Source organism: Zeus faber, assembly GCF_960531495.2.
Source record: "Zeus faber genome assembly, chromosome: 13".
NCBI classification, from domain to species: domain Eukaryota; kingdom Metazoa; phylum Chordata; class Actinopteri; order Zeiformes; family Zeidae; genus Zeus; species Zeus faber.
The window spans coordinates 3,681,480-3,696,400 of NC_137198.1; the positions used below are offsets into that span (position 1 = coordinate 3,681,480).

Below are 14,921 nucleotides of genomic sequence, written 5' to 3' on the forward strand. Positions count from 1 at the left end.
CAATATCCAATGTTTTGGCAGCAGAAATAATAATTTCTGATTGGCTGGATCATAATCGCTGAAACCACAGGTAACCATGGCAACAGCAGCGGCTGTTTGATGAGCTTTACGCTATGCTAACGCAAACGCAGTCAGTTGACTTCCTGTTTCCCATTTAGAGCTTCCTACTTCTTGCTTTCTGTTTCCTATCTCCTGCTTCTGACTTCCTAGTTCCTGCTTCTAGTTTCCTACTTCCTGCTTTCAGTTTCCTACTTCGTTACCTACTTCCTGCATCCAGTTACCCATTTCCTGCCTTCTGCTCCTGACTTCCTATTTCCCGCTTCCTACTTCCTGCTTCCAGGTGAGGTACGAACCCAAACTGCGTCTCCTTCTCTCTCCTCTGCAGCAGCGCCGTGAGCAGCAGCACCGTCAAACTGGCAACCACCGTTCCCAGAACCACACCCACCAGCATGTGGCTGCGCTGGGAGGGAGCCTGCAGGGCTGCACACACACACACATGCACACGCACACACACAAATATAGACAGTAAAACATACATATTTAATTTCTATAAACCCACCAGTGCCCGACAGTAAACGTTGCTCAGTTGAACTTTGTTTTGCTTTGTGTGGTTTGAAGGTCAACTCTGGATACGTCAACATCTGGACTGAATGTGACTCTGTTAAACTGTGCAACGTGGAGCCCTGCAGCTGGCAGAACCGTCACCCTACCTGGGGCGGGCAGCACCAGCACCGGGGCGCTCCAGGGCCCGCAGCCCACCACCGTGCACGCCGACACCTGGAAGGTGGCGTTGAAGAAGCGCCCTCCACCCGCCAGGTGGGCGGAGTTCTCCTTGAACAGCAGGGGCTCCTGCCCGACAGGAAGTGGAACAGCGTCAACAATAGCATGACACAATGTGACAGTGGTAAGTCGCCAGCATGGTATTATGGGGTGTCTCCTACCTGGCCCTCCCCTCCCAGGTTCCACTGCACCTTATAGGCCTGCAGTCTGCCCTGAAGCTCCTCCTCCTTTAGCCCCGCCCAGTTCAGCCGCAGCTGCTGCTCCGACAGGTCAAAGGTCAGGTTGGTGGGCGCGACCAAGGGCACTGCACACACACACACACACACACACACACACACACACACACACACACACACACACACACACACACACAGAGTTTATTTGTACCGACTGTAACTCCCTGTGCTGCCAGCAGGGGGAGCTGCTGAGCTGTGACGCGGAAACAGAAGAATCAGTGTCTGAGGCCGAGACAAAAGCTGCTTGTACAGAGAGGAATGTGCACACACACACACACACACACACACACAGACACACACACACGCACACACACCCCGACGAATCCTGTGCTCTGATTGGCCGGTGACTGGAGGTTATTTACACAGTAGCAGAGTTTGAATTTGGAAACAAACTAAAGTGGCAGGTAAACTTAAAAAGACATGGGAACAAAAGACGCAAGAACCAACAGAGAACACGTCCCAGAACACCGATAAGAACTGGATAATAACACCGATAAGAACACCGATAAGAACTGGATAAGAACACCGATAAGAACTGGATAAGAACACTGATAGGAACACCGATAAGAACACCGGTAAGAACACTGATAGGAACACTGATAAGAACACCGATAAGAACACTGATAAGAACACCGATAAGAACTGGATAAGAACACTGATAAGAAACTGATAAGAAACTGATAAGAACTGGATAAGAACACCGATAAGAACACCGATAAGAACACCGATAAGAACTGGATAAGAACACCGATAAGAACTGGATAAGAACACAGATAAGAACACCGATAAGAACTGGATAAGAACACCGATAAGAACTGGATAAGAACACAGATACGAACACCGATAAGAACGCAGATAAGAATTGGACAGTGAGAGCAGGTGGGCGTGGTTTTGCTTTACATAAAGATGAAAAAAAAAATTTAAACTGTGAAAACAAAGTCAATGTCATTTATCGACAGTTTATATCAAACACGCTCTGAATGCTGCGGCTCCGGAAAAAACAAGCTTGTTGACCCGGGAGAGGGCGGCTGAAGTCCGCCCCCTCCCGTGACGTAGCAGCATTTGGACCAATCACGACAAGGGGAGCGCCCAGAGCCAGAGAGAAAATATTAAAAATAAAAGAAATAAAAGACAAAGTTCGGCTTCGGGGCTTGTGCAGAGGGATGGGTGGAGGTATCTGCGGGGGCGGTGCTGAACCCCACCCAGGGAGGGATAGAGGGATGGGTGGAGGTATCTGCGGGGGCGGTGCTGAACCCCCGCCAGGGAGGTGTAGAGGGATGGGTGGAGGTACCTGCGGGGGCGGTACTGAACCCCACCCAGGGAAGGATAGAGGGGTGGGTGGAGGTACCTGCGGGGGCGGTGCTGAATCCCACCCAAGCGCTGAACAGTGATGCTCCCACTTCGTTGCTGCAGGAAACTCTGATGCTGTAGTTGGAGAAGCTGCGGAGGAACGACAGAACGAGGAGGAAGGGAGGAACCTTCACCTCCTTCTGGGGGAGCTGCACACTGCTCCTCCCTGTCCACCTGGAGGTCTGCAGGAGAGGAGGAGGAGGAAGAGGAAGACAACAAGGAGGAGGAGGAGAAGGAGGAAGAGGATGAGAAGGAAGAGAAGGCGAAGGAGGAGGGGAAGGAGGAGGAGGAAGAGGAGAAGGAGGATGAGGAGGAGGGGAAGGAGGAGGAGGAGGAAGAGGAGGAGAAGGATGACGAGGAGGAGGAGAAGAAGGAAGAAGAGGAGGAGAAGAAGGAGGAAGAGGAGGAGAAGAAGGAAGGAGGTGAAGGAGGAGGAGGAAGAGGAGGAGAAGTAGAAGGGGGAAGAGGAGGAGAATGAGGAGGGGGAGAGAAGCAGGAGGAGGAGAAGGAAGAAGTGGAGGAGGAGGAGGAGGAGATGTCATCAAAAAGCTTCATCAACCTGAACGTTATTAACAACCAGTTTCATGTTAAGCTGCTGTTTGTTCATAAAGCTTTGTGTTCTGAAGTATATGGTTTCAGGCCCTGGTCCTGGTCCAGGTCCTATTTAGAACGCTTAGATAAAGCTTATTTTGTGAAATATTATCTTTATTTATTTAGAATATGAATTAAAATATATTCAAATGAAAATCTCTTGAATAATATTTTTTCTATTATTAATTTGATTAATATTTTAATCACATTTTTATCAAAAATCGGAGGAAAATCCAATCAATGTTTATATTTTAAATGTGTGTGTACCTGCACGCTGCAGGCCCTCAGGTCTGAGTGGCCGGTGAAGCCAGGTTTCCATGACAACGTGATGTTGTTTCCCTCCATCTGCAAAACCTGCAGATCCACTGGAGGAGAAGGATGAACTGAGAGAGAGAGAGAGAGAGAGATTACTCTATGATCTCTGGATGTTTTGGTGACATTGGACCATAGAGTGATACAGTGAATGGAGTGATACAGTGAATGGAGTGATACAAAGAGCGACAGACGGAGCGACAGACGGAGCGGCAGTGCACGGAGCGATGCTAATAAATAAATACGCTTATGAAATAAACCCTGAAATAAATGAACTAGGCAATAAATATATAAATTAGTAAATATACAGCCCACAGACTGGGCGGAGGAGGGCGGAGGGGCGCCCGGCGCAGTAACCCAGTAATGTTATTAAATCAGTGTAATCATTTTCCAGCTGTCCTACACTCTCTGGCTCCGTAGAAGGAACCTTCTCCACCTGTTCTCCCTCTCCATGTCCGCACACTCCACCCCCAGCTCCACCCTGCGGTGCAGGCAGATACATAATACAGATACAGAAGCACATGCTTATTATTATGCACAATGACATCATCGGACCTTCCCGGGCATAAAAGGCACGTCTAGGGTCTGAGCGGCATTTTTAAGAAGAATAAAATGTAAGAATAAAAATACTTGTCTGTCTGACTGACATCTTTCAGTTTCTCGTCCGAGCTCCACGGTTCGGACCGGACTCAGATTTTCCAGAATATCTATCCCTGCTCCCATTCACACATGACACCGTGCAGGAACGGTTCTGGAACATTGCTAGGTAAGACAGCATGTATGAAAGGGGCTATGAAGTGATGAAGCATTGGAGGGATAGAGGTGGAGTGATTGAGAGATGGAGGGTGTAGCAGCTCAGCCTGCCACGCCACACCCCACCCAAGCGGTGTTTTCAGGGCCCTCCGACACAGAGACACAGGCAGAGATGTTGCAAACACACCAATTTATTGTAGAGAGTGGGCTAGGTGGAGCAAGCCGGGAGCAGATGGACACATGTCATGACAGAGGCTCTCCCTGTGTTTGTGTGGGGATGGGTGATTTACCTGTTGCGCCTTGATTGCTCTGACAAGCAACAGGTGTACAGCCACCCTGATCCTGGGCACAATTACCATTAGGGATATAGAGATGGCGGGATGAGGGATAGAGAGATAGAGGGATAGAGAGATAGAGGGATAGAGAGATGGAGGGATGTAAAGATGGAGGGATGGTTTTACCTTTAATGTGAACGGTTCCCGTCCTGGACACTGAGATTCCTCTGGTGTTTTTAGCTTCACAGTAAAACTTTATACTGCTGTTCACCCCTGAGAGACAGACAGGTGGAGAGACAACAGGTGGAGAGATGCTGTTAGTCAATTTCCTGTAGTTCATTCTGGTGGCGCTACATGGAAACTACAACAGAAGACTCACGTCCAGTTCATCATTAATAAGAGGAAATTGTTTATTATTATATTATTAATGACAGTTATTACAATAGATAGTTTATTCATATGTAGGAGAATAGTTCACTACGTTGCTGTCCACTAGTGATGGAGGGAACCACTCATTCCTGATTCTCCTTCCTGACGAGTTATTTTGTTAGAAGAGAGGGAGGACTTCCTGAAAGATGGAGGAGGAGAAGAAGAGAGGGAGGACTTCCTGAAGGATGGAGGACAGGAGGGAGGGCTGCCTGGAGGATGGAGGACAAGAAGAAAGGGAGGACTTCCTGAAGGATACAGGAGGAGAAGAAGAGAGGGAGCACCTCCTGAAGGATGGAGGAGGAGAAGAAGAGAGGGAGGACTTCCTGAAGGATGGAGGACAAGAAGAAAGGGAGGACTTCCTGAAGGATACAGGAGGAGAAGAAGAGAGGGAGCACTTCCTGAAGGATGGAGGAGGAGAAGAAGAGAGCGAGGACTTCCTGAAGGATGGAGGACAAGAGGGAGAGCTGCCTGAAGGATAGAGGAGGTGAAGAAGAGAGGGGGGACTTCCTGGAGGATGGAGGACAAGAAGAGAGGGAGGACTTCCTGAAGGATGGAGGACAAGAGGGAGAGCTGCCTGAAGGATGGAGGAGGTGAAGAAGAGAGGGAGGACTTCCTGGAGGATGGAGGACAAGAAGAGAGGGAGGACTTCCTGGAGGATGGAGGACAAGAAGAGAGGGAGGACTTCCTGGAGGATGGAGGACAAGAAGAGAGGGAGGACTTCCTGAAGGATGGAAGACAATAGGGAGGGCTGCCTGAAGGATGGAGGAGGAGAAGAAGAGCGAGAGGACTTCCTGGAGGATGGAGGACAAGAGGGAGGGCTGCCTAAAGGATGTAGGACAAGAAGAGAGGGAGGACACAAAGAGAGGGAGGACTTCCTGGAGGATGGAGGACAAGAGGGAGGGCTGCCTAAAGGATGTAGGACAAGAAGAGAGGGAGGACACAAAGAGAGGGAGGACTTCCTGAAGGATGGGGGACAAGAAGAGAGGGAGGACTTCCTGGAGGATGGAGGACAAGAAGAGAGGGAGGACTTCCTGAAGGATGGAAGACAAAAGGGAGGGCTGCCTGAAGGATGGAGGACAAGAAGAGAGGGAGGACTTCCTGGAGGTTGGAGGACAAGAAGAGAGGGAGGACTTCCTGAAGGATGGAGGACAAAAGGGAGGGAGGACACAAAGAGAGGGAGGACTTCCTGGAGGATGGAGGACAAGAAGAGAGAGGACTTCCTGAAGGATAGAGGAGAAGCAGAGAGGCAGGACTTCCTGAAAGATGGAGGACAAAAGGAGAGGGAGGACTTCCTGGGAAAAAGTGAAAATTGTGATAAAAACAAAATAAAAATGGCAAGTAGGTCTAAATAAATAATAGTTTGTGGTGTTATATTTGACATAATAAATATTTACCGTCTGCTTTGGGTCGAACTTAAATTTCCAAAAAACACCAAACTACGGATGCATGTGTCCCTGTTGTCAAGGATACGTCATCTTTCTGCTTCTCCTCAGAGTCGTGGACGCTGCGCTCTTTCTCCGCTCCGTGTTTACTTTGTTTACAAGCACCACCTGTCCACCAGGGAGGGGGCGGGGCTTATTTCTATATCCACTAACGTGATTGGTCAGAGGTGACGGGTCAGCTTTAGATCGTCCAAACTGATTGGCTTTCCGTTGCCACTTGACGAGCGAGCAAATGAACAGATCTGCAGAATGTTTTATGGAAATGATCGCGTCTATTTTATTTCGACATAAAGTTAAAAAAATATGTTGATAATTATCGGTATCGTTTTATCGTCCAGAACTAATTCAAATTGTGCTCAGAGGGAATTATTTTCACCAGACTTTATGACCGGAGAGATTTAAATATGTCGGACTTCAACAAATTTTCCCGGTCAAAAACCGGTAATTACCGGATAACGGAAACTCTGGTCGCTCGGAGGTTCCTGACAGGTTGAGGTCCTGACGTCAGCGTCCTGAAGAAGCTCTGTTTCACTTCCACAGCGATACACGGAAAAATGACTTTTCCACCCCGGAAGGCCCCCCGGTTCCTGAATGGCTGTTTGCGTGTGAACGGGGCCAAAACACAGAGAAAATGCTAAGTTTTCAGAAATATCCGCACAGTGTGGACAGAACGGCAGTGAATCCAGATCCAGACTCTGTCGCCGCGTAAGGAGCAGCCAAACGCTCAGCATCACTACGCAACCTACACAACCTCCTGCAGAGACCCTGCTCCCTGGGCTCATCAGGCCTCTCATCACTTTGTTATTGATCATTTTAACAAGCTGCCGCTCCTACTATTTATAGAAAAATCCAAAAGTAACAGTAAGTCACATGACCTGCACGGTGTGTGTGTGTGTGTGTGTGTGTCACTGCTGCTCCCGACTGCACGTTTTAGGATCACCAGCGCAAAATGTAGGAGCAGCACTGAAATCGTCATGCAACGCTACACATTCATATTGTTTCATCTCAACTGTGTTACTGATGAATGCTTTGGTAATAAAGAGACAATTTACAGAAATAAAAATGTGCTGTTTGACTTTACAGGAAAGTCAAGTTGTGATTGTGATTGTGTATTCCTTTTCATATACTTTTCACATGTTAACAAATAACAGTTTGTATGATCCGGACGTTATCCACAGTGAAAACTTTTATGCCCCGCCTCCTTTATCTGATTGGCTAAGCGACCGTAATGTGACGTTGAACGAGCGCCGCTGCTGATTGGCTCTAGTCGCACGGGAGAGGAAAGCTGAGGACACTGATCGTATAAGAACCGGTGCCATCGAGGTACCGGGTTTCAGAACGAAAAACATCCCACGCATGACCATGTTTCGATTGGAGAGAGAGAGGAGACCGACAGAGAAAGCTGCTCACCGCTCTACAGAGAAATACGATTTTATTTGTTGATACTGTGGACACTGGAGCCTCTCTCTCTCTCTCTCTCTCTCTCTCTCCCTCTCTCTCCTCGTGTTTCACATGATATATGATGATGATTAAAAAATAACCGGTCGGCATATTTCCAAGTAGCGCTGGTGTTCCTGGTTATTAAATGTAGTTGCACTGTCTCCAAAAACGGTGGCAAAACGGGACTAAATGGACGCAGTCTGTAGAGCTGGTGTGTGTCCATCTATCCTGCTCTGGGCAGGAGGTAGAAACATCTTTGAACTTCCCTCCAGACTCCGCTCACGTTATTGATATTCATAAAACATCAATGTTAATATAATATTATATTTATATCTTCTGACCTTCGACCTGCAGGACGGGGGAGGAGGCGGCGGGGCCCCTCACCTGCACCCCGCCCACCCACCACAGCACCTCAACCGGCTCCGGGGGTCCCACTGCCACACAGCTCACGTTGAAGGGAGACCCCGGGAAGATGGAGACGTCCTGGGGCTCCTGGAGGAAGTGAGGGACTCCTGGAGGAGGAGAGGAAGAGGGAGAGGGAGAGGAAGAGGAGGAGATCAGCCTACCCTCCAGGTAACCTCCTCTTCTAAACGTCTCGCTTCATATGTTTAAAAAATAAATTTAAGTTCTGCTGCAATTTTTACATGTTTATGAATAAAAAATGTTTTAATCTGATTTAGTCTGGATCTAGTTTGGTCTGGATCCGGCTTAGCCTGGATCCGGCTTAGCCTGGATCCGGCTTAGCCTGGATCCGGTTTGATCTGGATCCGGTTTGGTCTGGATCCGGTTTGGTCTGGATCCGGTTAAGTCTAGTTCCTTACCTTCCACCGTGATCCAGGCTGGTTCAGAGGAGAAGCTGAGGCCGTGGAACTCCACCTCACACCAGTACTGACCAGCATCATGCTGCTGGACTGACTTCACACTGCAAAGAGGGCACACATACAGCGTTTTTCCATCACATGGTACTGGCTCAACTCGACCCAACTCTACTCACTTTGGTACCGGGTACTTTGTTTTCCACCGCAGATGGAAGCTTGGCTTTTTACAAATGGCAGGTTTGCGCAGATGTCCTGTATCGCGCAATGATGACGCAGTGATGACGCAATGACGATTCTCTGTGACCCATCAGCAGTCTGCAGTGTTTTCATTTTACACTGCAGACTCAGTGCAGTGTAAAATCGCCTCAGCTCCCTTGGAACCTCGACGTTGGTGATACCAAAAAAGGACCAGGTGCCAGTAGGAGCCACTTGGAGAGGGCAGCTGGAACATGACAGAGCCAAGGCCGATCTGTGGCTGGGGTGTGGCTGACCCATGCAGGGTCAGTCCTGGGTCCCTGCTTGGATCTTGCCTGTAATGATATCCTCCTAGATGACGTAATCCATGCATCTACGCCTGGGAACGCCCCCAGGCTGCATTTGTGGAAAAGCAGTTGCAATGATTTATCTGTCCACCGGAGGGAGCAGTGGTTTAAAACGTAAAGCAACTCACGTTAGAATTAATATATACATCTCTGATTTAAAATAACAAATTATTTTTCGTATTGTGAAGTCCCAGGTGATTCCCACCCCTATTTGAGACAAATAGGAGTGGGAATATATTGGCCGCAGTACACCTTTTTGAGTGACTACTGAAGCAGGTTACAGATAAAGCCTTGGGCCATCTCTTTGTTTGCACTTAATGGCCGATCATTGTGTGACGCAACAGGTCTGGAAGACCCCCACACATAACCCATACATATGCAAATGCAACCCTTTGAACCCATTGATCTCAACATTCCAATGGAGTAATCAACCCCTTTTTTTGAAAATCCCCACTGACCAATGGGCCCCTCTCTGCATTCCCCCTCTCTATAGAGGGGGAATACAGGGAATACAGTTAACTATCATACAGGGCTTCTTAATAATTCTTAATAATAGTTGGCGATTCATTTGATAGTTGGCAACTATTCCGTGAAGTAAACCATGGAGTTTAAACTGTGTCAACAGTAAAACAATCACGAGTGTTTAGAAGGATTCATAAACTCTTTAGTCTCTTAACGTTTTTACAAATTATCATTATTATATCTTTTATATCCCTGGTGTTTATTTTATTCTATTGACTGTGATTGATTGATTTTTTATATTTTGTTGTGCCAATGTTGTGTGAAAATCAATCTATTGGGGAGGGTGATGGGGGACCGTTTCTCAGACAGAGAGGAGATGCAGAAATTTGTTGTGAAATTTCACAATGATAAAGTAAAATAAAATTAGATAGTTCAAAGGCCCTCATTTTGAAATCAAAAGGCCAAAGACACACACTTCAAAAAGAAGGAAAACTGCGGTTTACGTCATCTACCCCTACTCACTTTAATGTATCAAGTATTGCATTGCATACCTGTTTTTCCTTACTTCTTAGTAGTACATTGCAGTGTTTATCTTACAACGCTGTCTATCTTGCCATTCAGTATGATAATGTATTGTTGTGGCCCACGACAATTTAAGATGTCCACTATCAAGTTGACTCACTGTCATTATTCATTTTTGCATTTTTGATTTTTTAGATGCTGTTTTTAAATACTGTTTAAATACTCTTTGAATTTGTTTTTGAGTACTGTTTTATTTGAATCATTACTATGCCCTTATTTTACTTATTATGTAAAGTTGAGTTGGCTCTGACACTAGGAATCTCATCATCGGTAATTATGCTTGCATTGTTACCAAGTATTTGAGAATAAACTTGAAACTATAATTACATAGACCTAGTTTAAGTGCTCTCATGACAAAGCTATTGAACTTTGTAATTTAAAAAATGTAAATAAAAACAGCTTCTATTTTGAAATTAAAAAGTCATTCATATGAAAAAAAAAAATAACTTTGAAAGATGACCTTTGATCAGGGTTCAAAGGACAATATCTCAGGTCCACTGAAATCTCTCTCTGAAATGTGATTGTGTTTTTGTGAAGTTAGCGCCATCCCATGGTAACACAATGCAATTTAATGAATGGGCATGTTTACAGCTGAAATTAAACATGCCCTGTCAGGATACATTAGAGGGAAGGTAAATCCCAGCCTGTTGGGAGCCGGCTGGTAATGGACTGGGAACTGGCTGGAAACTGACTGGAAGCTGGTTGGTATTTGGCTGTAAGCCGAAAGACCTCCGGCTGGGACAGCCCTCTTCAAGTGCCATAGCACAGGTACTCAATACCTCCATAGTACCAGGTACTATCCACAACCTTTGCCAAATGGAAAAACCAAAAAAGGCGAGTTAGAACGCACTTAGTGTGGCACGGTGGCGCAGTGCATTGCACTGCTGCCTCACAGCAAGAAGGTCCTGGGTTCGATTCCCGCCTGGGGCGCTGTTGGCACCGTGCTCCGGTGGGTTATCTCCCAAATAGGAGCCTTTCTGTGTGGAGTTTGCATGTTCTCCCTGTGCTCACATGGGGTTTCCTCCACCTCACGTCAGTAAGGACCCCCCTCAAAAACATGCACCCATCATTGTCTGACCAGCAATGGACATTTATCACCTGGTCCCCGGGCGCGTCCACGTACGCTGCCCACTGCTCCTGGCTGTGCCCCCGGAGGAAGGACAAGCCAGGATGGTTCAAAAGCAGAGAATCCATTTCACCGGCCACCATCAAAAGCATGTGTGTGTGTGTGTGCAAGCATGTGTTATAGTGTGGTGTGATAAATAAAGACTGTTTCTTCTTTCTTCTTCACTTAGACCAGGTCCATCACACTTAGCCACGGTCCAAACACACTAATATTGGCTCCATCACACATAGACCCGGTCCAAACACACTTAGACTGGGTCCAAACACACTTAGACCGGGTCCAGACACAGAGACCAGAGTGTGGAACAAAGCAGGGCTGGAAAAATAGTTGCAAAAGACTTTCATTCATTGGTCAAAAACATAAACAAACCTTTTGCAGCGTGCATCAGGGTTGCCAGACGTACAATAATTAGCATATAGCCACTGTACGGTATACAATCAATAATTCCAAAAAAGCTCAAATCTGCGATCATTTCGTCATTTCCCTAAACCCACAATGAAACTTTGTTTTTCAATTTGTTTGAGAGCTGTGATCTTGTTTGGGTGGAACTGTGTTCACAGCGCACTATGGTTTGATTGGTGGTCCGAGACCACCTCTCTAGACGGTCTGGGAGTCTGAAAGGTGCAGAAGTTTCCAGAACATTGTTCTGTGGTGACTGTTCAGATCTAGCACAGCACTGCAGGCTGTTTCTCTCAGATCTCAGCTCCTTATTCCTAAGTTTGTGGGTGTCGCTCTGGGATTTACTCGAAAGGCGATTAGCAGCAGGCGTAGCTGAAAACTGCTCTGTGTTCAGCTTCAACACATCCACCGTTAGTAACGTCAGGATTTGAGGAAACCAGAGCTGATCCACAATCAGCAACGAGCTGAACCCCCCCCCCCCCACACACACACACCACTGTTGAAGTCAACGCAGTCAGGAACTCTCAGAGGTTCTACCTGGTTCTCGAGGGGACTGAAGGTACAAGGAGAACAGCTTCACTGACCCTCTGCATTTAACCATCCGAACCAGGGGTCAGACTCCGGCTCTAGTGACAATGCCTTGCTCAAGGGCAGGAGTGTACCCTGACATGCACGTCTTCAGGGGAACATATGGGGAACATTCAAACTCCATGCAGAAAGACCCCAGTCTTTGTGGGTTTCAAGCCACAACATTCTGGAGGGGAGACAGCGGTGCTGATCCAATCCCAGCGAGGGTGGAGAGAATGGAGGAGAGGTATCTCCACCTCTATTTACACTGTTTTCTGTTTGTAGTCAAACAGCAGAACAGGCACAGCTTGGAACCACAAGCCCCCATCCGCACAGACCAGTCCAGACTAGTTACCAGCATGTGCTTAGTGTGTATCCAGCGTGTATCCAGTGAGTATCCAGTGTGTATCCAGTGAGTATTTAGTGTGTATTCAGTGAGTATCCACTGAGTATCCAGTGTGTATCCATTGTTTATCCAGTGAGTATTCAGTGAGTATTTAGTGTGTATTCAGTGAGTATCCAGTGTGTATCTAGTGAGTACCTGTGAAAGGTCTCCCAGTGGTGGTCTCCCAGGGTGATGTACATCTGGTCGGTGCTATACAGTTTGTCTCCGTCCTTCATCCAGAAGATCTCTGGTTCGCTCAGTCCCTCCACAGCACAGCCCAGTCGCACCATGTTGCCCTGGCTCACGGTCTGGTTGGACGGGTTCTTGGTGAACCGCACCCCTGGTGGTGGACGGGGGAACCGTTTATTCTACATGTTACTTTACATTGGGACAGATTCAGCTGGGCCCTGTCCTGGTCCTCGCTGTCCCCAGTTCTCTCTCTCTCTCTCTCTCTCTCTCTCTCTCTCTCTCTCTCTCTCTCTCTCTCTCTCTCTCTCTCTCTCTCTCTCTCTCTCTCTCTCTCTCTCTCTCTCTCTCTCTCTCTCTCTCTCTCTCTCTCTCTCTCTCTCTCTCTCTCTCTCTCTCTCTCTCTCTCTCTCACCTTCAAACTGACGTCATTCATACAGACATAATATTCCATAATGTTCCCGTTATATCAATAAAACTATTCTATCTCTGATCTCACACTGAAATCATTGTCTATCACTGGATTTACAATCAATAAGTTGATAACATCATAAGCCAGCAGCCAATCAATCACCAATAGATCAACAGTGGAAAATGTGTCACTACTTCCTCTCTGTGATCACATCATCAGGACCATTTATTGGAGACAGAGCCAACAGCAATAACAATGTCTCCACAGCCGTAGTGACATCAGGAAAAGGGATGATGTCATCACCATAATACCCAGGAGAAACATCTAGAGGAATTTATCAGCTCATAATCACAACACCTGCTCAGTTCAGTTACATAGAGCCCAGTGTTGGGGGTTCTACTCCCTAGAGCAAGGCATTAGCACTGCAGGGTTGGGGGTTCTATTCCCTAGAGTAGGGCACTAGCACTGCAGGGATGGGGGTTCGATTCCCGAGAACAAGGCACTAGCCCTGCAGGAGCGGACTGGACTACTAATACTACCTGGGTTCTAGCATCATAAAGACATGAAAACAACCTAATGTAATAAATTAACGATAGGATACATAATTCAGTTCAGGTCTTATTTCTGAAACATTATTAATTCTGTGACTATATTAATCTTGCACGTGTGACCATTGACACACTTCTATTCATACTTTTATTAATCTGCCTTTAATGTGAAGTTTGTCCTGGATCCAGGATCAATAAACTGAACCTGCAGATTGAAGTCCAAACCCAACACCTTGGGTTTGGAAACCGGTAAAAAAAACATCATCATTCAACACATTTAAACAGATAGAAACAGATATAAATAAGTGTAAATACAAGATAAGATGAACCTTTATTAGTCCCACAACGGGGAAATTTGCAGTTACAGCAGCAAAAAGTGGCAGCAGAAAATAGAGAGCATCAGTAAAGAGCTGTAGTAAGTAAAAGTAAGAATCAAGGTAAGCACTATAAACAATATAAAATATATATGAATATATACCTAAGTAGAAAGAACATGAATAGGAACCAGAGTATTAAAGAGTATTGCACATATTTAGACAAATTGCACATCAGGGATTGTACTTTTTTTTTTTTTTGATTAAAAAATGAACTTGGGATATAGATAGATCAATGGGCTAGAAGTAGATATAAACAGGTACAAACAGCACCGTGTCCGCAGAGCACCGCGGGGACCTGGAGCAGCATCAGGAGGAAGAGGAGCCGCTTCATCTTCTCATCCTCTGGAGCTGGAAACACGCTGGATTCTGCCTCCCTCCCTCCTTCTCTCCTTCCCTCCTTCTCTCCTCCCTCCTTCCTCCCTCCTTCTCCCCTCACTCCGCAGCTCAGATTATCTGATCAAATTTAAACAGAACATCGAGTCAAAGTGACGGAGCCTCGCTCTCAACTAGCCCAGTTTACTTTACTCTACTTTACTTTACTCTAGTTTAACTTCTACTCTAGTTTTACTATAGTTTTACTTTAACTCCTTTAATCCTTCCCCGTTTTCCTGCGGCGGCGCCGTGCGGGAGGTGGGAGCTGTCCCGCATGTGCGCCGCCTGGCGGCTCGGAGCAGCAGCTACACAAACAACCATCGACCGGAAGTCAGCCCCGGACACTTCCGGGGGGCTGCGTTCCTGATCGGAAGGGGAGTGACGTCATGGGCGGCCATGTTAAACGGCTGCGGCACGAATGAAAAAGATGGATCCTGTGTGCGGCGCCCCCCGCGTCGTTGTTTGCTCATTATTCGTACTTGTGTTGTTTATTCGCGTCCCTGTAAAAAGTTTTCATCCATTGAAACATCAATGTGC

General features: G+C 46.8%; 1 protein-coding gene across 2 annotated transcripts in view; it reads right to left on the reverse strand.

The window, feature by feature from the left end:
- tyro3 (TYRO3 protein tyrosine kinase) overlaps positions 1-14,416 on the reverse strand; it is a 28,673-nt gene extending 14,257 nt beyond the window's left edge. For both annotated transcript variants that reach the window (XM_080012778.1, XM_080012777.1), the window contains exons 1-10: positions 14,283-14,416; positions 12,646-12,829; positions 8,430-8,530; positions 7,950-8,120; positions 4,484-4,570; positions 3,225-3,340; positions 2,365-2,548; positions 942-1,084; positions 711-849; positions 354-480 (exon numbers count right to left, since the gene is read on the reverse strand). In XM_080012778.1, the coding sequence (XP_079868904.1) occupies positions 354-480; positions 711-849; positions 942-1,084; positions 2,365-2,548; positions 3,225-3,340; positions 4,484-4,570; positions 7,950-8,120; positions 8,430-8,530; positions 12,646-12,829; positions 14,283-14,343 (1,313 nt within the window). In that variant the 5' untranslated portion in view covers positions 14,344-14,416. The remainder of the gene's footprint in view (positions 1-353; positions 481-710; positions 850-941; positions 1,085-2,364; positions 2,549-3,224; positions 3,341-4,483; positions 4,571-7,949; positions 8,121-8,429; positions 8,531-12,645; positions 12,830-14,282) is intronic.
- Positions 14,417-14,921: the final 505 nt, after the last annotated feature.